The sequence below is a fragment of the Cherax quadricarinatus genome, chromosome 41, assembly GCF_038502225.1.
Source record: "Cherax quadricarinatus isolate ZL_2023a chromosome 41, ASM3850222v1, whole genome shotgun sequence".
NCBI classification, from domain to species: domain Eukaryota; kingdom Metazoa; phylum Arthropoda; class Malacostraca; order Decapoda; family Parastacidae; genus Cherax; species Cherax quadricarinatus.
The window spans coordinates 19,859,138-19,886,385 of NC_091332.1; the positions used below are offsets into that span (position 1 = coordinate 19,859,138).

The following is a 27,248-nucleotide window of genomic DNA, read 5'->3' on the forward strand; positions in this document are numbered from 1 at the left end:
TTACCTTCCCTTCTTGTTGATGGACCCTCCTTTAACCCAGACACTCTCATTGACTTTTTGACAGCAAACTGGTATACTACCTCAATCTCTTGCTACCCTCTACCCCTGCACTATTCACTGCCCCGCTGCACTCCATGCCCTAATGATTATCCCTCTCTCTCTTGCTACCCAATACCCCTGCATCCTTCGCTGCCTTGCTGTGCTGTATGGCCCTTGAATGTTTAGAGCTTCAAATTTTATTATAATAATAATGGATTCATATCACCAAGGTATTTCATTGAAGATATGTTGCACCGTCTGCCAAATATTTTGCTTTCCAAGGTAGTTATGTCTGTGTGCAGGTTTGACACCCGTCATTCTAGGATTTTCCAGGTGAGTTCCAGGAAGCACGGATCAAGAGACTTCAACTTGGTGTCACAAGGAAAATTTTGTACAATATATAAAAATCTTAAATGACACATGACAAGTAAAACAAAAGGACGTACACAGAGACTTTATTAATATTATAAGGATTGTTTTTTACGACGATTCGTTCAGGACGGAGCTTCAATAAACTCGACAAAGTTCAGTTCTGGACGAAACGTATTGTCTTTCACATTACCAGATCCTACATACTAAGTGATACCTTGGGCGATGTAATGACATTAAAAAATTTTTGAATGGGTACTACTGTGATTATAAAAGAATTTATTAATCTTGACACTTGGTCTATACTATCTCTTGAACTGAAAAATAGTATAGTGATACCAACAGGATATGGAAAAAAGACATTTACGTACAGATCAGGAAATTTATTAGAGGAAAAGTTTCGCAACTGGTGGCGAAACAGTGTTCTCTAATAAATATCCTGAACTATGCATGTTTTTTTTTTCCCCTGTCTCTTCAACAATAATATTCGGTGTATATGAGTGTAAGTTGCAGGATCTAAACACTACAATGACATAAAAGTTTAAGTCTCCCACGAGAATGAGAGGAACTGTTGTTCTTCTCTCTTAATGTTCTCATCTTATATAACCATAATTATTTTTATTTCATATTCTTAATTCAAATTAAAAATGACCTCACTGATCCTTAAGATACAAAATTCTTTACTATCTAAGTAGTCTAAAGTACCTTCATGTCACTTCTTTTATGCTCTGGGAGTAAGTTTCAAAGTGTTACCATTTTCTGGCCTGAGAATGAGCTCTCCGAGAATGCGTAAGTCTTCTCGGCGAGTGACGCTTTCTACGCGGAACTTACGCAGGATGTTACTCAGCAGGATCTTCTCCTCCATAAGTGCAAATTTCTGGCCTAGAAAAAATGTAAGATTCATAAATATATGGAAGCTATAAAATCATTATCACACTGTCCCACATGATTCTGGGTCAGTATTCAACACACACACCTCAGACACAACCATCACGTCCCCTCCCCACAGCTTCACCACGCCCACCTCCAGACACAACCATCAGGTCCCTTCCCCACAGCTTCACCACACACACCTCCAGACACAACCATCAGGTCCCCTCCCCACAGCTTCACCACGCCCACCTCCAGACACAACCATCAGGTCCCCTCCCCACAGCTTCACCACGCCCACCTCCAGACACAACCATCAGGTCCCCTCCCCACAGCTTCACCACGCCCACCTCCAGACACAACCATCAGGTCCCCTCCCCACAGCTTCACCACGCCCACCTCCAGACACAAATTTCAGGTCCTCTCCCCACAGCTTCAACATACCCACCTCCAGACACAACCATCAGGTCCCCTCCCCACAGCTTCAACACACACACCTCCAGACACAACCATCAGGTCCCCTCCCCACAGCTTCAACACACACACCTCCAGACACAACCATCAGGTCCTCTCCCCACAGCTTCAACATACCCACCTCCAGACACAACCATCAGGTCCCCTCCCCACAGCTTCAACACACACACCTCCAGACACAACCATCAGGTCCTCTCCCCACAGCTTCAACATACCCACCTCCAGACACAACCATCAGGTCCCCTCCCCACAGCTTCAACACACACACCTCCAGACACAACCATCAGGTCCTCGCCCCACAGCTTCAACATACCCACCTCCAGACACAACCATCAGGTCCCCTCCCCACAGCTTCAACACACACACCTCCAGACACAACCATCAGGTCCCCTCCCCACAGCTTCAACACACACACCTCCAGACACAACCATCAGGTCCTCTCCCCACAGCTTCAACATACCCACCTCCAGACACAACCATCAGGTCCCCTCCCCACAGCTTCAACACACACACCTCCAGACACAACCATCAGGTCCTCTCCCCACAGCTTCAACATACCCACCTCCAGACACAACCATCAGGTCCCCTCCCCACAGCTTCAACACACACACCTCCAGACACAACCATCAGGTCCCCTCCCCACAGCTTCAACACACACACCTCCAGACACAACCATCAGGTCCTCTCCCCACAGCTTCAACATACCCACCTCCAGACACAACCATCAGGTCCCCTCCCCACAGCTTCAACACACACACCTCCAGACACAACCATCAGGTCCTCTCCCCACAGCTTCAACATACCCACCTCCAGACACAACCATCAGGTCCCCTCCCCACAGCTTCAACACACACACCTCCAGACACAACCATCAGGTCCCCTCCCCACAGCTTCAACACACACACCTCCAGACACAACCATCAGGTCCTCTCCCCACAGCTTCAACATACCCACCTCCAGACACAACCATCAGGTCCCCTCCCCACAGCTTCAACACACACACCTCCAGACACAACCATCAGGTCCTCTCCCCACAGCTTCAACATACCCACCTCCAGACACAACCATCAGGTCCTCTCCCCACAGCTTCAACACACACACCTCCAGACACAACCATCAGGTCCTCTCCCCACAGCTTCAACACACACACCTCCAGACACAACCATCAGGTCCTCTCCCCACAGCTTCAACACACACACCTCCAGACACAACCATCAGGTCCTCTCCCCACAGCTTCAACACACACACCTCCAGACACAACCATCAGGTCCCCTCCCCACAGCTTCAACACACACACCTCCAGACACAACCATCAGGTCCTCTCCCCACAGCTTCAACACACACACCTCCAGACACAACCATCAGGTCCCCTCCCCACAGCTTCAACACACACACCTCCAGACACAACCATCAGGTCCTCTCCCCACAGCTTCAACATACCCACCTCCAGACACAACCATCAGGTCCCCTCCCCACAGCTTCAACACACACACCTCCAGACACAACCATCAGGTCCTCTCCCCACAGCTTCAACATACCCACCTCCAGACACAACCATCAGGTCCCCTCCCCACAGCTTCAACACACACACCTCCAGACACAACCATCAGGTCCCCTCCCCACAGCTTCAACACACACACCTCCAGACACAACCATCAGGTCCTCTCCCCACAGCTTCAACATACCCACCTCCAGACACAACCATCAGGTCCCCTCCCCACAGCTTCAACACACACACCTCCAGACACAACCATCAGGTCCTCTCCCCACAGCTTCAACATACCCACCTCCAGACACAACCATCAGGTCCTCTCCCCACAGCTTCAACACACACACCTCCAGACACAACCATCAGGTCCTCTCCCCACAGCTTCAACACACACACCTCCAGACACAACCATCAGGTCCTCTCCCCACAGCTTCAACACACACACCTCCAGACACAACCATCAGGTCCTCTCCCCACAGCTTCAACACACACACCTCCAGACACAACCATCAGGTCCTCTCCCCACAGCTTCAACACACACACCTCCAGACACAACCATCAGGTCCTCTCCCCACAGCTTCAACACACACACCTCCAGACACAACCATCAGGTCCCCTCTCCGCAGCTTCAACATACCCACCTCCAGACACAACCATCAGGTCCCCTCCCCACAGCTTCAACACACACACCTCCAGACACAACCATCAGGTCCCCTCTCCGCAGCTTCAACATACCCACCTCCAGACACAACCATCAGGTCCCCTCTCCACAGCTTCAACATACCCACCTCCAGACACAACCATCAGGTCCCCTCCCCACAGCTTCAACACACACACCTCCAGACACAACCATCAGGTCCCCTCTCCACAGCTTCAACATACCCACCTCCAGACACAACCATCAGGTCCCCTCTCCACAGCTTCAACATACCCACCTCCAGACACAACCATCAGGTCCCCTCTCCACAGCTTCAACATACCCACCTCCAGACACAACCATCAGGTCCCCTCTCCACAGCTTCAACATACCCACCTCCAGACACAACCATCAGGTCCCCTCTCCACAGCTTCAACACACACACCTCCAGACACAACCATCTTCACAGCTTCAACACACACACCTCCAGACACAACCATCAGGTCCCCTCCCCACAGCTTCAACACACACCTCCAGACACAACCATCAGGTCCCCTCCCCACAGCTTCAACACACACACCTCCAGACACAACCATCAGGTCCCCTCCCCACAGCTTCAACACACACACCTCCAGACACAACCATCAGGTCCCCTCCCCACAGCTTCAACGCACACACCTCCAGACACAACCATCAGGTGACCTCTCCACAGCTTCAACACACACACCTCCAGACACAACCATCAGGTGACCTCTCCACAGCTTCAACACACACACCTCCAGACACAACCATCAGGTGACCTCTCCACAGCTTCAACACACACACCTCCAGACACAACCATCAGGTGACCTCTCCACAGCTTCAACACACACACTTCCAGACACAACCATCAGGTCCCCTCTCCACAGCTTCAACACACACACCTCCAGACACAACCATCAGGTGACCTCTCCACAGCTTCAACACACTCACCTCCAGACACAACCATCAGGTCCCCTCCCCACAGCTTCAACACACACACCTCCAGACACAACCATCAGGTCCCCTCCCCAAAGCTTCAACACACACACCTCCAGACACAACCATCAGGTGGCCTCTCCACAGCTTCAACACAGCTCCTCACCTGACCTTACAACTCCTTCAATCAGTTATCTGTCTGCTTTCGTATACCAATGTTTTCTGTTCTATGTGTAATACGAATGTTCAAGGTTCTACGACCGAAACATTTTCAGGTAAAATGCCCTAGGAATTTGCTTGCATGTTTTATCCTCAAGTTCACTGTATGGGCTAAACGTCGTTAATAAAGGTTCGTTTAACTCCTTATGTGTCTCCATATCACAAATGCACATAACGAGGATGCATGGATGATGTTCTAGAAAACGATGTTCATGATTATAATAAGAGGTGGAATTAACAACAGGAAGAACAAAGTTCATGTAGACAGCTGGCTTAATTAAACAATAAGCCAGAAATGGACCTAAACTTTTGCATTCTTCTATTGATTCAGCTACAGTAGGACCACCCTAGGCTGCACTTCATTGTTATATTGTGGGATAAGCTCTATACATATAGGGGTCATACAGTATCTGGTGAAGTGGGAATGGAAGTCAATCAGGCTTGATCAAAGGAAGCAGAGCATGGCTTCAATTCCATGAATCAAAAGCCCTTCACCAGAAGTTAAGAACCCCTCAAAGGGAGGGTTTTAACTGTTGTTGTTAAATCAAGAGACACAACACGAAGTGTTCTTCACAGAAAAATCAAACTATGTAACACAGCTTTTGTTCCTGGCAAGTAAGTGTTATTTTCTAACTCCTTTTATTGCAAATCAATAGAAAATGCCCATTATTCCTTCTAAATTTTGCTTTTGTGGTTTACAGGATGAATTTTTGACAAAAAAAATGGCTAAATTTCAATATTTTTCGTTGGTTTTGGATGTAAAACAAAAACATATAATAAAATAAATAAAATTTACGTAAATAAAATGTAATTTACACAAATTTTATTTTAAACTTTCTGAAACATATTTACAAAGTTAAAAATGAACAGTTTTTCTAGATTTACGAGCATGCAACAAATTACTATCCCGTTTAAGCCCCCAAATATAGTCTCCCATCATGTTTTCAAAGTCCATTATATTTTGGTGGAAGAGCTACTCTTGCTCCCATAATCTCTTTGAAATTGTCAAGATGAGCATCAAGGACATCCTACAGCCCATCTGACCATAGCTTTTTTCCAAGGTCTCAACAAGTTCCACATAGTTTTCAGCCCTGTTGTTGCCCACAAATCCCTGTACTATAGCAACAAAACTCTCCCAGGCGAGTTTCTTTGGAAATTCTGAGCACTCTATGAATTTCCTGACTTGTGGTCCCGAGAAGATGCCAGCCTTCCCTTTGCCTCTGATAGCTTGGGAAAGAAGTCTTGAAGATACTTGAGAGCTGCAGACTCTTTATCAAGAGCTGTAATAAACTGTTTCATTAGCTCTAGTTTGATGTGTAATGGAGGTAACAGAATCTTTTGAGGATCCACCAATGGTTTATGTTTGATATTATGTCTTCCTACTGAGAACTCAATCCTTGGAGGCCAGTGCTTCCTCTGGAAATGTGCTGCTCTGTCACTACTATCCCAATGACAGAGATAACAGGGAAACTTGTTGAAACCTCCTTGGAGTCCCATCAAAAATGCCACCATTTTGAAGTCTCCAATAACCTACCAGCCATACTTTTCATAGTTCAAAGCTACCAGTAGAAGTTTGACACTATTGTAGTCCTCATTAAGATGCCTTGAATAAGACAAGGGAAGAGATGAATACTTGTTTCCATTGTGCAGAAGTACAGCTTTAAGGCTTCTGGAGGAGCTGTCAATGAAAAGTCTCCACTCATCTGGATTGCATGCAATTCCAATTGCATCAAACAGGTCTGATACATCATTACAGTAGCACAACCTGTCTTCATTAGCGAACAAGCTTGAGAAATGTTGGCGACGTTTTCTTTGGCTTGTCACTTATACACTTTCATCCACCAAGTCCCACTCCTTGAGCCTTGAAATCAAAAGCTCAGCATTTGATTTTGTCAAACCCAGATCTCTGATAAAGTCATTGAGGTATGTTTTTGGTAGCAAGGATTCTTACCAACAGCTGCATCTGTGAGATCATAGCCTTGTTCACTGCTCTTTGTTTTCCGATTTGCTGCTTTCTTCTTCTGACGGTTGACTTCTTTCTGAAGGTGTAGGTACAGGAAGATCAGCACTGTGTGGTACTGGTGCAATAGAAGAGGGAAGGTCTGGATAAGAAGTAGCAGGTGCATTTTTCCCAGTTCGGCGTGTGGAAGGGTCCACCAGACAGAAGTAGCAGTTGGTTGAGTGGTCAGTGGGTTCACGCCATATTCTAGGAACACCAAACTTCATGATTCTTTTTCTCCTCTGTACCATTTCATTTAAAAAATGTTCCTATTCAAGATTTTACCCTTCATATAGCTAATGACTTTCTTACCTTCCAGTGGTTTCATTCAATGTTCACAAGCAACGTGAGGTGCCCAGGTCTTGTCTTGGTCCCCTGCTGGCATGCCAAAATATGCATTGTAAGCTTCACACCATTGAATTGACCACATATGTAACAGAATACATCTGGAGAATGACTGCAGCCTCTTCATGCCATTTCACATCTTCTGATGTGTCTTCTCAGGTAGACAGAGCTGAACTGAATGCTGGTTTGTGAGCCCCTGTTTTTATATTTGCCAAGCAAAACCCTATGACATAATAGTTTTACATGAGTCTTTCTTGAAAGTGTTCCAGAAGTTTCTTGACCACAAAAGCAAAGTTTTGGGGTCAAAATTACATTTTTATATTTTGCTTATTTATAATGAATTGGGAAATGATGCTTATTTCCCAGGAACACGACAAAAGTGAATTTTAGTTACATAGTGTAATCAATCATAAAATTGTTACAATCATAAAAGAACGCTAAAGCTGTAAGAGTCATTTAGCTTATATTTGGTAGTATTTTTTTCCAAAATTACATTCAATTCACAATTTATTCTCCAAGATTTGAAATAAATATGAAGAGAAGAATAAAGGCACACTGCTGAATTTACAGGCCAAGGTTGATGTGCAATCACAGCTCCTCTCAAAGTTCCACTTAGGCTGAGAGTCATGTAATAAGTTAACTTCATGTAAATAAGTTACAGTATGAGGTCTATGGCATTTTATTGAATCGTTTCTTTCCAAAGAGTATTTTTCAATTTATAAAGTCCCTGGTGGCCAAAATTTTCTCAATGAAATGTCATAAACTACATATTATGTCTTATCAACATACTTGTAGGTGCATAACACCATTAATGTACAAAGTTAATTTCAGAAAATATGACATCATATTTTTGTACTGTATTTCCATGCTTGATTATATGTCTGAGACAGAACCTGTGATGGACTCACCGATACAGTTCCTGGGTCCAGCGCTGAAAGGAATGTAAGCGTAGGGGTGTCGCTTGCTGACATTCTCCGGTAAAAAGCGATCCGGGTCAAAGACTTCCGGTTTGGGAAACTGTGCTGGGTCACGGTGAAGGCTGTAGGTCACCACCATCACAGTGGTGCCAGCTGGGATGCGATAATTATCTGCATAATATTCAGTAGTTAATATGTGCTAAATTTGTAATGTAAAGGTGTACATATAATTAATATGAATATATTTCAAATAGTACAAAAAATCAAATTACTTTTATTGAAAATCTAAAACAAAAGTTACATAATACCAATGTTATTTTCATATTCGAAAACAAGCGCTAAACCTGTATGGATGACAACGCACTTCACTCGTAACATAGACTCAAAAATTACTAAGCAGCCAAATGAGAAACATTTTGATTATGAAAGAGTTTCTTTCAAAAAAAAAAAAAAAAGTTAATTATGAGATTCATCTGTTAGTTCCAGCCTTCAGTGTTGCAAAACGATTCATTACCGCATCCCAAAGATTTTTTTCAGGCATTAATCGATCCTTATAGGTTTAGCATTTCCCTTTGATAATACAGATAATTTGATTCCTACCTATAACAACCTCCTCTTTGAGCTCTCTGGCCAGGATAGGCACAGAAGGGAAGAGTCTGAGAGCCTCTTTGATGCAGTTTTCTGTGTACTTCATCTCACGCAGGTCAGCCATGGTCACTGGACGGTCTGAGTCACCGAAGATAGACTGCAGCTCCTCATCAACACGGGCCTCCAGAAAGTACATACTTATAAACTCATATTGTCTTTCTTTCAGGTTTCTGTGATGTGGAAAATAATTTTCCCAAAAATTATGCTGTATATTTTAATAATGTAAATATACCTGATTAATACATTACTATTGCTCTAAAGTGTATTTTAAAGAAGAGAATCGACAGGGAAGCTGTGTGCCTGCGCTGACGAGCAGGGGAAGAGATGCCATTGTTTATGAATGTGATACAGGCACGCTAATGAAATGTGCATAATTTTCGTCGCTCTAGGGGTTATATTGGGCTTAAAACGTCTCAAATAGGAGCCGAAATTGTTGGATTTGCAGTCCTGCATAATGTGAGCATTAAGCAGATGGACAGGACAGCTTCAGAACCCCAGCTAAGTCATGTCTATTTATGGTGAGATTCTGGCCAGTATTTTCTTCAAAAATTTAGGCAGGGGTCTGAGTATGACACACCATAATCTCAAGACTAATTTTTAGGTTTAAAAGACCTAAAATTTTATAAGCTATTTGGAGTCAGAAGAAGTTGAGTGGATAAGTAATTATGAATTTCTAAAAATTAAATTTAAGAAGGAATCTACTGAAATTCTTTCGATTAAAATAGGTATAAATTCTCCTTCAATGTATATGTATTCACATTTTAAATTTAATATACAATCCAGAATTCCTGGTGATGTATATTTCATTTGAAATTAATATAGATCCAGAGTGACTTCTGGAGAGATAGATAATAGTAGGTATTGAAGGAGGACATTTTTTGCTAATCAACTAATCAATCTATCCCAACAAATAATATGCCTTTGCCAAAACTCACAGAATTATGTTTACCTGTATTTAATCCTGGAGAAAATTGGGAGGAGTTTTGGTCAATTTTTAAAGCAGCTGTGCATGATAGGAGTGCCCTAGTCTGTGTAACTACATTATTTTACCTAAAAGGACAGATAAGAGGAGATGCTCACATACTCATAAAAGTCTTTCCCAATGTAGATGACTCTTACAAGGAAGCAGTTGACTTGTTGAAGGTCACTTATGGTAATATAGAACAAAGTATGTTGGATCTAATGAGTACCATTGTTAATTTAAAAACTCCAGATCATACTAACAAAGGTTTACAGCAGTTTAGAATTAAACTGGAGAGCACTCTCAAAACTTTAAGTAATAAATATAATCTGAAGGAATCAGACTGGTTATTGAGTACGATTGTACAGAATAAATTAAGCTGTAAAACACTTGGGGAAAAATTATCCCAATGTTAATAATCAAAATTCATTTCCTAAAAAGAGTTGCATAGGTACATATCAAGTAGCCAGAATCTTTTTTTTTTTTTTTTTTTTTTTATTTAAAACATTACAATACAAGGTGGAAAATTATATCAAGGTACACAAAAGAGGTAAATCACAAATTCCCAATTCACCCTTACAAAAATGAATACAACAGACAAAAGTGTTCTGACAACCTAATATCACACACCATATACACCCAGTTATACCAGAGTTATATACCTGTGAAGGCTGAAACTTTTGACACAATTTCACCCCCCCTCTCCCGCCAAATATAACCATTCCCAACCTGATTGCATCTTAACTTAACATTAAAGGATACATAGGAATTACACTATCATGAGTGATGCAGTAACATCTTGGACACAAAAATATTAATAACAATTAAATGGGATACATGTCTTTACTTAACACAATGACACCTCAACCTGGTGAAAGAAAAAATCGCAAAAGTTTAATTTTCTAAGAAGGTTGCAACAATGAATGTCAACTCCCAAAGGCAACTTATGTGCAATTATCTTAGCATGTAAACCCTATTCATTCAACACAGTATATAAATAAAAACTTAATATTATGAAAAACATCAGAGAATACAAAGGTATAAAGTATAAACCCCAGCCATGTAGCGGCTACAAGCAAAAATTCCACATACTTCCCTAACACAGATAAAACAAAACAAAATTTTGTGACAACTGCACCTAAACACAACTCACATCATATGACTTAAGACTGCTATGTACATAGATAACAACATAATAATATGACTTAAGACTGCTATGTACATAGATAACAACATAATAATATGACTTAAGACTGCTATGTACATAGATAACAACATAATAATATGACTTAAGACTGCTATGTACATAGATAACAACATAATAATATGACTTAAGACTGCTATGTACATAGATAACAACATAATAATATGACTTAAGACTGCTATGTACATAGATAACAACATAATAATATGACTTAAGACTGCTATGTACATAGACAACAACATAATAATATGACTTAAGACTGCTATGTACATAGATAACAACATAATAATATGACTTAAGACTGCTATGCAAATAGATAACATAATAATATGACTTAAAACTGCTATGTACATAGGTAACAACATAATAATATGACTTAAGACTGCTATGTACATAGATAACAACATAATAATATGACTTAAGACTGCTATGTACATAGATAACATAATAATATGACTTAAAACTGCTATGTACATAGGTAACAACATAATAATATGACTTAAGACTGCTATGTACATAGATAACAACATAATAATATGACTTAAGACTGCTATGTACATAGATAACAACATAATAATATGACTTAAAACTGCTATGTACATAGGTAACAACATAATAATATGACTTAAGACTGCTATGTACATAGATAACAACATAATAATATGACTTAAGACTGCTATGTACATAGATAACATAATAATATGACTTAAAACTGCTATGTACATAGGTAACAACATAATAATATGACTTAAGACTGCTATGTACATAGATAACAACATAATAATATGACTTAAGACTGCTATGTACATAGATAACAACATAATAATATGACTTAAGACTGCTATGTACATAGATAACAACATAATAATATGACTTAAGACTGCTATGTACATAGATAACAACAACATAATATGACTTAAGACTGCTATGTACATAGACAACAACAACATAATATGACTTAAGACTGCTATGTACATAGATAACAACATAATAATATGACTTAAGACTGCTATGTACATAGATAACATAATAATATGACTTAAAACTGCTATGTACATAGGTAACAACATAATAATATGACTTAAGACTGCTATGTACATAGATAACAACATAATAATATGACTTAAGACTGCTATGTACATAGATAACAACATAATAATATGACTTAAGACTGCTATGTACATAGATAACAACATAATAATATGACTTAAGACTGCTATGTACATAGATAACAACATAATAATATGACTTAAGACTGCTATGTACATAGATAACAACATAATAATATGACTTAAGACTGCTATGTACATAGATAACAACATAATAATATGACTTAAGACTGCTATGTACATAGATAACAACATAATAATATGACTTAAGACTGCTATGTACATAGATAACAACATAATAATATGACTTAAGACTGCTATGTACATAGATAACAACATAATAATATGACTTAAGACTGCTGTGTACATAGATAACAACATAATAATATGACTTAAGACTACTATGTACATAGATAACATAATAATATGACTTAAGACTGCTATGTACATAGATAACATAATAATATGACTTAAGACTACTATGTACATAGGTAACAACATAATAATATGACTTAAGACTACTATGTACATAGATAACAACATAATAATATGACTTAAGACTACTATGTACATAGGTAACAACATAATAATATGACTTAAGACTGCTATGTACATAGATAACAACATAATAATATGACTTAAGACTGTTATGTACATAGATAACAACATAATAATAAATCTAATTTGAATGGATCACAGTTGATCAATCAGCCTTAACATATCAGGCGTTAGAGAGTAATTCTCATAGTACAAGTCCAAGTCCAACATGCGTGTAGTCCCATCTTTCTACATACAATAATATGCGTATTATCTACACATAATACTACAACACACTGGACAAGCAACTGTCCATCACTTCCAATCAATATACTGCCCTACCCTCACTCTGCACAGTGATGTAGGCAAACCCCCCCCCTTGAATACCTTATCCATCATTCACTACTACCTTGAAGGAACATGAGTACTATATGAATAGTGTATAGTCCATGACACACAAAAAAACTGGCCAGCTCCACAGGTGCTAGCACCCGTGGTCCATACATTATTCACTCACGCATCACTCATCCAACACACACGCAAACATTTGTTGTCATCCATTACCAGGGAGGCGACCCTGTTTTCACCCATGACTTCCCTGCCCCAGCAACACTTTCCAATCGTACCCTCCCCTCCATCGTATATTACAAGTCTAATAAAACCTGTAATGTAAATTGCCTAATCCCTCTGAAAAATCCCTCACCCACCTCCTCCCATAAATTTCCTTATTTCTACATACCGTTTTATAGAACGTTACTGCTTTCACCCTCCTCTTCACCTCACTGACCTGTTTCCCCCATAATCTGCACACTATATGTATATAATCTGCCATAATGTACCCCACAGCTCTGATTACACTTTCCTCCCAACCCCTCACGTCGAGACTTAATGCTCTCAATACAGAAATTCCTTGACCTCCTATCCTATATATCACCCTATTTAACCACCCCTTGACACTCCTCAGTCCATCACAAAAATATACTACATGAAAAGCCGACTCCTCCCCACCACATATCCCGCACCCCCCCCCATCAATGACCCGTCTATCCCGTAGAACCACACCCGACGGTAAAATGCCATGCAGAAAACGATACATTACATCCCGAACACGAGGTTGCAACCTCATCCTACTCAACCTATTCCATATACTTCCCCATGCATACATGGGGAAAATTCCCTCTACAGGCGCTACAACCCTCCCGGCTAACAATCTACACAACCTACCTATTTTGACCTTTGCCGGCTCTCGATCCCACGCCATAGCCCTCAAAACAGTTTCACACTCATGCAACTCAACTCCTGTATACATCCGTTGCAATCTGTTATGGATCCTGGCCAAACCCCCCCACCCACACTTTCCCTCATCACCTCCCTTTTAATGAAGACACATTTGACCCTCCGCTTTAAGTCCAGCAATCCCAGCCCCCCCTTACTTACAGGTAACATTACCACGTCCCTTTTAATCCAATCACAGCTCGAACCCCACAAGAATTTAAAAACCTTCCTAAGTATGTTGGTTATTGCTGGCCCAGTTAATGGGAACACGGCTGCCACGTGCCATACTTTGCTATACAGTAAGATATTAATAACAATGGCACGCTGCACAAGGGTCAAATGATAAGGTTGCAATGCACCCAAGCGTCCCTGAATCCTTTCTACCATCCTAATCGAGTTTTCCATGCGTGCCACAGTTAGATCGTCTGCATAAATAAGACCGCAAATTTTTAACGAATTCACCTGCTTCCTCACAACTGCACTACCCCAATCAACCCTTCCTGCCCAAGCTCCTAACCCCATAACCATGGATTTATCTGAATTTACCCTCATACCAGTTGCCCCTGCGAACATTTGTACTACCCCATCTAATGTGTCCATTGTCATCCCCTCCCTAATCAGAACAGTTGTATCATCCACATACCCAATTAAAACTGGCCAAACCCTCGCAACCTCACACCCTGGTCCCTCTACGTGACACATACGCTGCTCCACCAATCTATAAAAGGGGTCCTGTACGCACGCAAACAATAATTGTGACATAAGACACCCTTGCCTAAGTCCTCTACCCATTACAATCTTCCCACCCAATCGACCATTAATCTGTACCCTCGCCATTGCACCTCCATACAATGCCTCAACCCAACCCACTATTTCTTCCCCAAACCCCTGACCCCTGAGGATGGCTTTCAATGCTTTCCGATCCACTCTATCGTATGCCCCTTGTCAATCGAGCACCACCAAACATCCCCCCTTTTCCCCCTTTTGCCTCCACGAAATCCCTAAGTAACCCATGCCCCTCCACCATAGACCTCCCTGGCAAACCAAACTGAGATTTTGATACTACCCGCCCCACCACACACTTGACCCGATTTCCCAAAATCTTCGCAAACAATTTGTAATCTGCGCATAGCAACGAGATCGCCCGGTAATCCCCAAGCGTATGCTGCCCTTTACCCTTCGGTACCAATACAACGACAGCCGTTGCCTGCTTCTCACCCAGCTCACTTCTCTCCTTCATGCAATTAAATAACCTAACCAAAAAATGCCTCATTAATTCCCAATGCTGCTGATAAAACTCTGCCGGGAGTCAATCAATTCCCGGTGCTTTGCCCTTTCGCATTCCACTTAACGCCCTCCATATTTCCCCCTCAGTTATTTCCCCACCCAGTGCTTCCCTATCACTGTTACGCAACTGACATACCACACTCCCACACACCTGTTCTAAAACCCCATCCTCTACCCCTTCTCGTTGCCAGTACTTCTCATACCACTTGTCAGCAAACGCCCCCATTCCTTCCGTAGCTTGTATGACCTGCCCCTCCCTGTACCCTCCTATCGACTCATGAACCTCCAACCATGGAATAGTCATTGCATGCTGTCTTTGTTTCTGCCTACGCAATACGCACGATGAAGGCCAATCTCCCCATAACACCTCTTCCACCCCCGCCTGTGCCCGCACCGCTTGGAACCTCTCATCCTGTACCTCATGCAGCCTCCCTTTAATTGCCATAATATCATCCATTGAATAAGTGACCGCCACCATCCCCCTTGCATAACAACCCGTAACCTATCCTCCAAATAGTTAGCAAGACCATATTTTAAAGAAATGATACGTTTCCCTTCCCTTACATAATATTGCTTAATCCATTCTTTAGCCACACCATCCCACCACATCACCACATCCTCTACCCCATTTACCTCTGCACGTAACCCCTCCCACAGCGTTGCAAATCCCTCTATCCCCTCCTCATCGCCTATCACACTTGTATTTAACTTCCAATATCCCCTAGATATACATCCTAGTGACTCCCACCCCACCTCTGCTACTACCGCCCGATGATCCGAATAAGCTACTTATATTGTACAGAAAATTGTCAACCAAACCCCTTGAGATATATACAGCCTATCCAACCTAGCCGCATAACCCCTTCTTACAAAAGTATGCTCTACCTCCCACGCCCCTCCTCCATCCGCACCCTACAACTGAATATCCCTCAAAAGATCTCGCAAGGCCACCGACACGTGCCCCGCCCCTTTTGGTTCTATGTCAGCCCTCCAAATAACGCAGTTCCAGTCCCCACCAACGATGGCCACTGCAGGTAAACCACGTAAGAAGAAAACTAGTTCTTCACATACAAAATCCCTTTTTACTCTCACATCATTTTCTGCAGGCGCATACACACTTACAAAGGATACCCTCTGCCCCATCCACCACCCATCCACGTGCAATACTCTCCCCCCCTCCCCCCTCACTTCTTAGCAACACAAACGGGCTCGCCTCCCTGATCAATATACCCACACCACCTTTCAGACGTGCAGATGGCAGAGTCATGACCTGAAACCCCTCCACCTCGAGTTCTCTTCCCTCCTTGAAATTGTGTTCTTGCAGGAACACTACAGCCACCCTATATTTACACAGAAACATTCGAAACCATTCCCTCTTCACACTATTACACAGTCCATTTACGTTCACAGTCATACACCTAAGGCCTCTTCATAGTTTCCAACCCTTCCTCCTCTCTTCATTCATCCCAGGGCCTCCTGCCCCAGAGCCAGCACAAGGCTTCACACCATCAACCCCCCCCCTTTTTTTGCGATGCCTCTTATCTTGACTACCTCGACAGTGCTCTTTCTTCCTCCCAAGGCCTCTGTGCCGGCGTCAGGACATCATCTGAGTCTGACGCCGCCGCTCTCTTCCTCGTGATGCCCTCCACATCCATGTTATCTTCAGAGGTTCCCTCAGGATGTACCTCAACCTCCACCACGCCTCGTTCCACAGCACACGGCGACAACTCACGCTTATTAGTTGGCCCTTCAACCCTATGGTTTTTATCATCACATTCTTCTACAGGCAACGCCGTGCCTCTCACCAGCTCAGGAACAACATCCTCTGCAGGCGTCAATGTCCTCAACACTTCCTGAAGCTCTTCCTCGAGAGCCTGCACCTCCTCCTGCACTTGCACTTCTGTACTTTCTCCTTGCCTAGTAACAGATCCTTTTATGTCACAGCTCACCTCACACACGCCAGTCTCTTCTTTGGAATCCTCCACCTCTTCACTCCACAAGCACCCAAGCCCTTGCTTTCGCGTGGGGCTCTCAACAACAGCTACCACGCTGGTAACTGGTGCTTCACCAGTTTGTGCAGGCGCCCTCCTCAGCTTCACACACGCTGCCGCCATATGGTCGTACGACCCGCATATTCTGCATGTACGTCTCTGTCCGGCGTACGATACCATAACTTGCGTCCTGAAGTCCTCCAACACGACGTAAGACGGTATGGGATGTCTCAGAGTCATCTTCAGGGAAAATGTTCCCTCCAGACGGCCCATGTAAGCACCAGCCGTCCACTTGCCCTGTTGTGCCAGACGTATGGTCCCATATGCCTCAAAAACACTCCTGATGTCAGCCTCATCTGCCTCAAATGGGACATTACGAATCTTAACCCACGTAAAGTGGCGAGATACGTCGATCAAACGCACCTTCACAGCTGGAGTAGCGTCAAGACTCACGTCTTGGAATCTCGTTACCAACGACTCGTACACTGGCGTGGAATTCAGTTTGACGAAGATTCTGTACGCCCCATTCAGGGCAACACCATACACCTCATCGCCTGGATACCATAGGTCTCCCTAATGATTGTCGGGAGTAATACCTGTGCTGAAGATGGTGAAATCGCCCCACGAAACAGCTCAATACCGATGGTATTTACGCGCCTCCTCACACTCAGCGTCATGTTGATACAAGGTAGCTCGCCTGAAAACAGCAGAGGGGTGCAGAGCACAACCGCACTCGACCGTGGTCAGGCAGCGAATGCCAGAATCAGAAATAATGATTCTTAACAAGGTAAGAAAAATAACTACCCTCCTAAGAGAAGCCCAGTTAATAACCAGGAGTTTACCTGGAGAGAGTTCCGGGGGTCAATGCCCCGGCGGCCCGGTCTGTGACCAGGCCTCTTGGTGGATCAGAGCCTGATCAACTAGGCTGTTGCTGCTGGCTGCACGCAAACCAACGTACGAGCCACAGCCCGGCTGGTCAGGAACCGACTTTAGGTGCTTGTCCAGTGCCAGCTTGAAGACTGCCAGGGGTCTGTTGGTAATTCCCCTTATGTATGCTGGGAGGCAGTTGAACAGTCTCGGGCCCCTGACACTTATCGTATGGTCTCTTAACGTGCTAGTGACACCCCTGCTTTTCATTGGGGAGATGTTGCATCGTCTGCCAAGTCTTTTGCTTTCGTAGTGAGTGATTTTCGTGTGCAAGTTCGGTACTAGTCCCTCTAGGATTTTCGAGGTGTATATAATCATGTATCTCTCCCGCCTGCATTCCAGGGAATACAGGTTCAGGAACCTCAAGCGCTCCCAGTAATTGAGGTGTTTTATCTCCGTTATGCGCGCCGTGAAGGTTCTCTGTACATTTTCTAGGTCAGCAATTTCACCTGCCTTGAAAGGTGCTGTTAGTGTGCAGCAATATTCCAGCCTAGATAGAACAAGTGACCTGAAGAGTGTCATCATGGGCTTGGCCTCCCTAGTTTTGAAGGTTCTCATTATCCATCCTGTCATTTTTCTAGCAGATGCGATTGATACAGTGTTATGGTCCTTGAAGGTGAGATCCTCCGACATGATCACTCCCAGGTATTTGACGTTGGTGTTTCGCTCTATTTTGTGGCCAGAATTTGTTTTGTACTCTGATGAAGATTTAATTTCCTCGTGTTTACCATATCTGAGTAATTGAAATTTCTCATCGTTGAACTTCATATTGTTTTCTGCAGCCCACTGAAAGATTCGGTTGATGTCTGCCTGGAGCCTTGCAGTGTCTGCAATGGAAGACACTGTCATGCAGATTCGGGTGTCATCTGCAAAGGAAGACACGGTGCTGTGGCTGACATCCTTGTCTATGTCGGATATGAGGATGAGGAACAAGATGGGAGCGAGTACTGTGCCTTGTGGAACAGAGCTTTTCTGTCTCTTCTGCAAGGGTACTCATTTTCCTAAGAATTGCAATGCATACAATTCATGGAATGATGAAGTTGAAAGACTGGAGGAACTTGACAGATGTATCAGATATCTAGGTAATCACAATGTAAAGAATTGTCATGCTAAATTAAACAACTGTTATCAATGTCACAAAGGAAGATACCATACAGTTATGTTAAGGGTCTTTATGATAATGTTGATAATAATGATAATGTTGACAACCCTGACACAACAGTGGCTAATGTAAAAATTACTGATAATGTTAATAATGATGGTTTTGCTGAAGAAGCCTTACCTGTGTTATAGGTAAAAATTGATGATAAAAGGCATAAAACAAATGCACTTTCATTAAATGCAAATGTCTTAATGGGATGAAAGTACAAATGGGCGATCCTACAACTCTAAAATTATCTGGTTTTCTCTCAGATGAAAGGGGTTAACTGTATGACATTGTTTATGTAACTGTCAGGTTGGGCAATGAGAAAAAACGCGTTAATGCCGTACTGTAGATAGACTTCCAGATAAAATATCTACAGTAGGGCTTAGTAAAGCTACAGAAAGACTTTCACATAATGTAAATTTACCACCTTCTGGTGTAAATGATGATTCTGTAGGCCCAATAAATATTTTGATAGGTAGTGACTATTATGCCTCCTTCGTAAAGGGTATGGTAAAGAAATGTGGTGTCACCCTTTTGAAGACTGCAGGAGGCCATGTAATGTATGGTAGGATTCCTCGTAATAATAATGAATGACTAGAGGAAACTATAAATATTATAACTGTGTGTCTTACTCATGAAATCGTACCCCCAATATAATTCTTCCATAGAGGATGGTGTTGAGCCAGTGCATAAATTGTGGGAATTATACAGCATTGGAATAAGTGTAAATGAAGAAAGTCCAAACGATTCTTTTAATCAGGAACAGTACCTGAGAGATGTAAAATTTGAATCTGGACAATACTGGGTATGACTTCCGTGGAGGCTGAACCATCCAGAATTTCCCACTAATTACAGAATGGCATATGGACAATTAAAGGCTCAGCTCCGCGAACTGAGTAAGACACCAGAATTGTTAACTGCCTATTATGATATAATTACTGAACAGTTAATTAATAAATTTATAGAAGAGGTACCTCCCGAGCTAGCCAAAATTTATGGCCACTATTTGCCACATCACGGAGCGAAGAAGAATTCTAAGAGGATTGTGTTTAATTGTAGTGCCAGGAGTAACAAAAATGTACCTAGTTTAAATGATCATTTGATGACAGGTCCGTTGTTGACGGAAAAATTAGGAGATATCTTATTAAATTTCAGGGTGAAGAATTATGCCTTTATGGCTGACAAAAGTAAAGCTTTCCTAAGAGTGGGTTTACAAGAGGCTGACCGGGATTGTACCCGCTTCTTATGGCCTGAGAATCCTAGTGACCCACTTAGGCCTCTGAAAACCTTTCACTTTAGGAGCATATTATCTGGTGCTACATCCAGTCCGTTCCTACTTCAAGCGACGATAAATGCACACCATAAACGTACGGGAAGTCCATTGAGTAAAGTAATGAGCAAACAACTTTATGTGGACAATTTCCTGGGTGTGACGTACGTCAACTGAAGAGGAACTGTTAATGACTTATGGAGAGGCTAATAAAATAATGCAAAGTGCAAATATGCCTCTAATGGAATGGAACAGTAATTCATCCAAATTAAAGGACAAAATAAGTAAAGATTACCCTGGAGATGAAGTGCCAAAATGTAGTAATGTATTGGGATTAACTTGGGATACCGAGAGAGATTTAATGTTAAAACCTAATAATTACAGTATGTCTAATAAATTAACCAAGAGAGTTTTACTTGCTGAAGTTTCCAAGTGTTTTGATCCACTATGCTTAGTGTCACCCCTTATTATAAGAGGGAAATTATTAATACAAGAGGCATGAAAGCTTGGGATGAAACTCTGCCTGAGGAATTCATTAACAGGTGGGATGAATTAATTGGTGATTATGAAAAAAATCCAATGTTGGAGTTCCCACACCAGGTGGCCAATCCAGAAGGGAAAAATATACTCCACATTTTTGTGATGCTTCAAAATTGGCATATGGAGCAGTTGCTTACCTTCAATGTAATAGTGTTATTTCTCTTGTTATGTCTAAGGCTAAAGTGTCTCCAATTAAATTACATACCTTACCTCAGTTGGAATTAACAGCCATTTATGTAGGTGTCAAATTAGCTAATTATATAAGAAATAAGTTGCAGGAGATAAATATTAGCAACACTGTAATTTGGTCTGATAATGAGGTATCCTTACAATGGATTCGTAATGGAAACAGTAAAATTGTGTACGTACAAAACAGAGTCGCTGAAATTAATCAGATGCAAGAGAAGCATAATAGTTTGGGTTAGCATATGTTAACATTTAATCATATACCTGGTGAGGAGAATCCAGCTGATTTCTTGTCTCGAGGTTTACCTTATGCTAAATTTGTAAATGCTGTATCATGGTTTAAAGAACCAAGCTGGTTGGTAAATAAAGCTAATTGGCCTGTAAAAGGCGTATATTGCTCCTGTTGAAATTACTGTGACCACTGCTCCAATAGTTTGCCCTTCCTTAGCCATTGATATAAATAGGTATTCTTCTTTATCCAAACTAATCAATGTAACTAACATGGTGTTTAAATTTCTAATCAAGAGGAATATCTCATATAAGTTTTCACATCCTCTTGAATATTGAATTCAGTGGGTACAAGAAGAAATCTGTGGATATGAGATTAAACTAATGATGGAAAGAAAAATTGTGAAAGGTTCTACAATAGAGAAATTGGGGCTGTATTTAGAGAACAATATAATTAGGTGCAGAGGTAGGTTATAAAATGCTGAATTGGGTAATTATGCTAAACACCCTATCTTACTGCCCAAAAATCATCATCTAACAAATTTAATTGTTTTAAATGCCCTAAAAATGTAATGCATGGTGGGGTACAAGATACCTTAAATTGTATTAGGAAACTTTCGGGATTCCACAAGGACGGCAAAGTGTAAAAAGGGTGATTAAATCTTGTGTAATATGTCGCCGTGTGGATGCCAGATCCTATATGTACCCAGGTCCTCCACCATTGCCAAAGGAGTGTGTACAATTAGTGAAACCATTTGATGTAAGAGGTGTAGACTATAGTGGTCCAATCATTTTAACAGGTACTTCAGATGGCATTCCACTGAAAGTGTATGTATGCTTGTTCACTTGTACTGCTACTAGGGCAGTTCACTTAGAAGTGGTTCAGGACTTGTCTGCAGAACAGTTTATACAGCTGTTTCGAAAACTTGCAGCTAGGAGATACTGTCCGAGATTGATGATTTTGGATATTGCCACAATTTTTGTAGCTGGTGCTCAACACTTGATAGAATTAAATAAGAGTAACGATATTCAATCTCTGTTAACCCAACGAGGGTGTACCTGGAAATTTATTGCTCCTAGAAGTCCTTGGCAGGGGGGGCTGTACGAAAGACTGATAGGCACAGTGAAGAGGTGTCTCCGTAAAGTACTACACGGGAAGAAAATTAATTTGGAGGAATTCCATGCAGTGTTAGTGGAGGTGGAGAATCGTATAAATAATAGGCCTCTCTCATACATGAGTGATACACCTGATGCAGATGTATTAACACCTTCTCACCTAATATGTGGAAGGAAAATGGAAGCTGCCCCTCTCTATAGAGATAATCTGGAAGAAAGTGATGAAGATTACAATGGTACGGCAGTGTTGTGTGATAAATTTAAAATGTTAAATAAGGTAATTGATCATTGGTCTAATGTGTGTGGCATAAGGAATATCATCTTACACTACGTGAACACTTTTATGGTGCGACAGAGGCAGTAAATCGACAGAACATACAACCAAGTGACATTGTGTTAATTGATACTGAACAACATTGAACATTGTGGCCTCTGAGCAAAGTATGGACATTGTACCCAGATGAACAAGGTGTTGTCCGGAATGTCAAATTGTTGTGTCATGGCCAGGAAAGTTTACACACAATTAATGAATTGATTTCCTTAAAATTAAATGGTATTCAATCAATCGTAAGTGAAAATCTAAGGGAAAGTGACACGAGTGATATTGAAGGTAATGCTGACCAAGTGATGCAGGAAGATGAAATTGTAGTAAGACCTACTAGGAGAACAGCCACTCAAGCCAGAACCAGTTGGAATCATCTCCTACAGGAAGGAGTAATTTGAGTCGTTTAGCAACGACCTCTGCCCTGCTGCAGTGTGGAAAATAATTTTCCCAAAAATTATGCTGTATATTTTAATAATGTAAATATACCTGATTAATACATTACTATTGCTTTAAAGAGTATTTTAAAGAAGAGAATCGACAGGGAATCTCTGCGCCTGCGCTGACGAGCAGGGGAAGAGACGCCATTGTTTTTTAATGTAAAAGGCACGCTAATGAAATGTGCATAATTTTCGTCGCTCTAGGGGTTATATTGGGCATAAAACCTCTCAAATACGAGCTGAAATTGTTGGATTTGCAGTCCTGCATAATGTGAGCATTAAGCAGATAAACAGGACAGCTGTAACCTTGATAAAGAATAATTATCTTTGTTACCATTTACTGGTATGTATCTTATGAGTTACATCCAGGTAAATTTAATTTTCCACATGTGACATATTTTACTGAAATTTAGCTAAATTAAAATAAATAAAAAATCAACAGTAAGTTTTCTTGATGTGCTAAGAAATTTACACTTGGCAAATCGTGAGGAAACTGACTTTGTATGAGAACACATTGATGTGTGTTGTTTACGCTTTCTCCACTCACACTTCATCTTCACACACACACACACACACACACACACACACTGGCACTTAAGTCAGAAATGATTCAAAACAAAATCCTGCAGTCAAAGTAACTGTTAAAGGATTCCAACGAATATCAACGAATGTACCTCGACCTTGACAGAACACAAAAATAAAGCAAACAACTAAGAGAAAGAGTAAGAATGCCCCAGAGGCAGGAAAAGAGTACATTACAGCAGACATGGTTTACCAGAAGGTGTGGAGGACCAGAGTATGAAAAAAGTATAGAAGGAAAAAAAAACAGGAATACAGGGAGTTGAGCTGAAAAGCCAGAAATGAATATGCATGGATAAGGAGAGAAGCCCATCAGATGAAAACAAAAAAGGAAGGATCAGGTAATCAGGCTGAGGAAGGAGGGGAGCTCACAGAGAAAAACCAGGAAGTATGTGAAGAGGTCAGCCCATGATTCAGGGAGGTATTCACAGTGAAGAAAGAGAGGCTTCCAGCAAACCGAGGTGGAAGGGTGCACCAGCAAGTCTTGGACACACACTGCATACAACCGAGGAGGAGATGTAGAAACTGCAATGTGAACTATAGATACTTCGAAGGTGGTGGGCCCAGATAATCTCTCTCCTTCGGTCCTGAGGGAGGGAGCAGATGCATTGTGTGTGCCTCTAACAACATTCCTCAATAAATCTATCGAAACAAGGTACCTGATTTCTAAGAAAGGAGACGGACAAGTTGCACTAAATTACCTACCAGTGCCGTTGACATGTAAAGTTATGAAGATTTTTTATTAAGAGAGTGGTGGAGCATCTAGAAAGGAATAAACTAATACATGACAACCAATGCAGCTTCAGGGAAGAGAAATCCTACATCCTATTAGAGTTCTAAGACAAAGTATCTTTTAACAAGGCTTTCGACACAGAACCACACAAGAGACTGGTTGAAAAACTAGAGGAGAAGGAAGGAATAGGAGGGAAAGTTCAGCAATGGATCAAGAAATACCTGATTGGAAGAAAAGGACTTATATCGGTACGAAACGAGGTACCAGAGTGGGTGCATATATCGAGTGGGGTTCCACAAGGGTCAGTTCTAGGTCCAGTGCTGCTTCTTGTATATGTGACTCACATAACAGAAGGGATAGTATCAAAAGAGTCCCTGTTTGCAGACGATGTGAAGCTAATGAGGAGAATGTAAAAAGGACGAGGACCACATAAGCCTACAAGGGGATCCAGACAAGCAGCAAGCATGGTCAGACAAATGGCTCCTGGAGTTTAACCCAAGAAACTACAAAGCTACGAAGCTTCGGGAAGGACAAAAGAGGTGGCAGAAGGGGTACAGCCTAAGAGGTCAGAGGCCTTAGGATCTTGGGTTGAGCATCATACCAAGCATATCTCCTGAGGTGCACATCAACCAAATAACTGCTGCAGCATACTGACACCTGGCAAACCTGAGAATAGCGGTTCGACATCTAAGTAAGGAGTCATTCACAACACCGTGTACCTCAGGCCCATATTGGAGCATGTAGCACCAGTATGGAACCTGGTCAAACAATTTAAGAAATTAAAGAAAGTTGAAACCTTTGCAACAAGACTAGTCATGGAGCTGAGGGATTTGTCCTACGAGGAGAGGTTAAGGCAACTCATCCTGATAATACTGGAGGACAGGAGGAATAGGGATGACATGATAACATATAAAATACTAAGAGGAATCGAAGAGGTGGGCAGGGACAGAATGTTTCAGAGGTGTGACACAGCAGTAATGGGTACTTCCTAATATCCTTGTGCCTCATATGAGTCACAGGGATGTTAGGAAATACTTCTTCAGTCATCGAGTTGTCAGGAAATAGAACAATCTGCAGAGTGATGTAGTGGAGGCAGGATCCATACATACATAACTTTTAGAAGAGGTATGATAAAGCTCATGGAGAAGAGATAGAGTTCATCTATAAGTGAACAGTGAAGGATCCAGGAGCTATGAATCGACTCCTGCAGCCACAATTAGGTGAGCACACACACAGACACATTCGTCACTTGCATAACACTAACAAATAAAGTAGGCAGAATTAATTAGGTCGTTGAAGTTCAATATTAATAAAACACAGATACTGTAGACAGTGAGAAGTCATTACCTGGATCTCTGGGTAACAACCAATCAAATAGAGTGACCAGTTGATAGCAGCAGCTGTAGTGTCGTGACCTTCAAACATAAATGTATCAACCTCCTCACGAAGGTCATTATCAGAGAGCGCAGTTTGTTGCTCTGAGTACTCCAACAACAGGTCCAAGAATGCCAAGCGCTTCTTCTTTCCTGAATTTGAGAGAACAAATAACGCTTATCAGAAGCTAAAGTATATGTAACTTTAACATCATTCTTCCCATCTTATTTATAAAGACATTCTTTTAAATTAAATGTTTTTGCCGTAATTCACAAATGTTTTCCTACAAGAAAGAGCTACAAGTCAAGAGATTTATACATTATTACATCATATCATTATTCAAGTTTTCCAATACTATATAAATATAATAAAGAGATTATTATGTTGCTATATAAATAAAATTATACTGTATTATCATCACACACTCTTGTCCAGTCTTTCCATTAATTCTGACGAGACAACTGTCCCAACACTGAACAGTCTTGCTCAACGACGAACACCTGCCAACTTTACTTTACGTTGCCCTTGTAATCTATCAAATATCTAAATACAGAATTTTTCATGTTCTCTAGATTCTTCGATTACTTGATCCACTATAACCCTATTATAATATTTTACTGTAAAATGAATTTATATATTTTAAATTTCTTCTTTCGTAATGTCAACACTACATCTGCAAATCAAGATTATATATACATAGAAGTGCGGAACTGAATGTTGTACTCGCTACCCAAGGACACCCAAGGACACACCATGAGGCAGGACACAGCAGCATGTGTTCGAGTCCTTGGCTAGTGCAGTGTTGTTATTGATCAATACCACTCGTTTGTGATCACAATAATATACCTAGAAGTGTATAACTCTCGGTGTATATATGCTTAGAGATTACTGAAATTCCTGTTTTATGCCTCTCAAGAAAGGGGCCTTGATGCTGGTGAAAGGCACTTGCTGGAAATGACCCTCTTTTCCTTGGCTCGAAGGCGCTGTACGCCCAATAAAGATTGAGCAGTTATCCCAGGAATGCAGTAATAATAATAATAATAATAATAATTATTATTA

At 41.6% G+C, this 27,248-nt stretch overlaps 1 protein-coding gene across 2 annotated transcripts in view; it reads right to left on the reverse strand.

Annotated features, from left to right (window-relative positions):
• Positions 1–480: 480 nt before the first annotated feature.
• Positions 481–27,248, reverse strand: part of LOC128695982 (cytochrome P450 4c3-like) — a 106,731-nt gene continuing 79,963 nt past the window's right edge. For both annotated transcript variants that reach the window (XM_070093054.1, XM_070093055.1), the window contains exons 8-11: positions 26,163–26,341; positions 8,916–9,084; positions 8,307–8,486; positions 481–1,290 (exon numbers count right to left, since the gene is read on the reverse strand). In XM_070093054.1, coding sequence (XP_069949155.1) covers positions 1,130–1,290; positions 8,307–8,486; positions 8,916–9,084; positions 26,163–26,341 — 689 coding nt within the window. In that variant the 3' untranslated portion in view covers positions 481–1,129. The remainder of the gene's footprint in view (positions 1,291–8,306; positions 8,487–8,915; positions 9,085–26,162; positions 26,342–27,248) is intronic.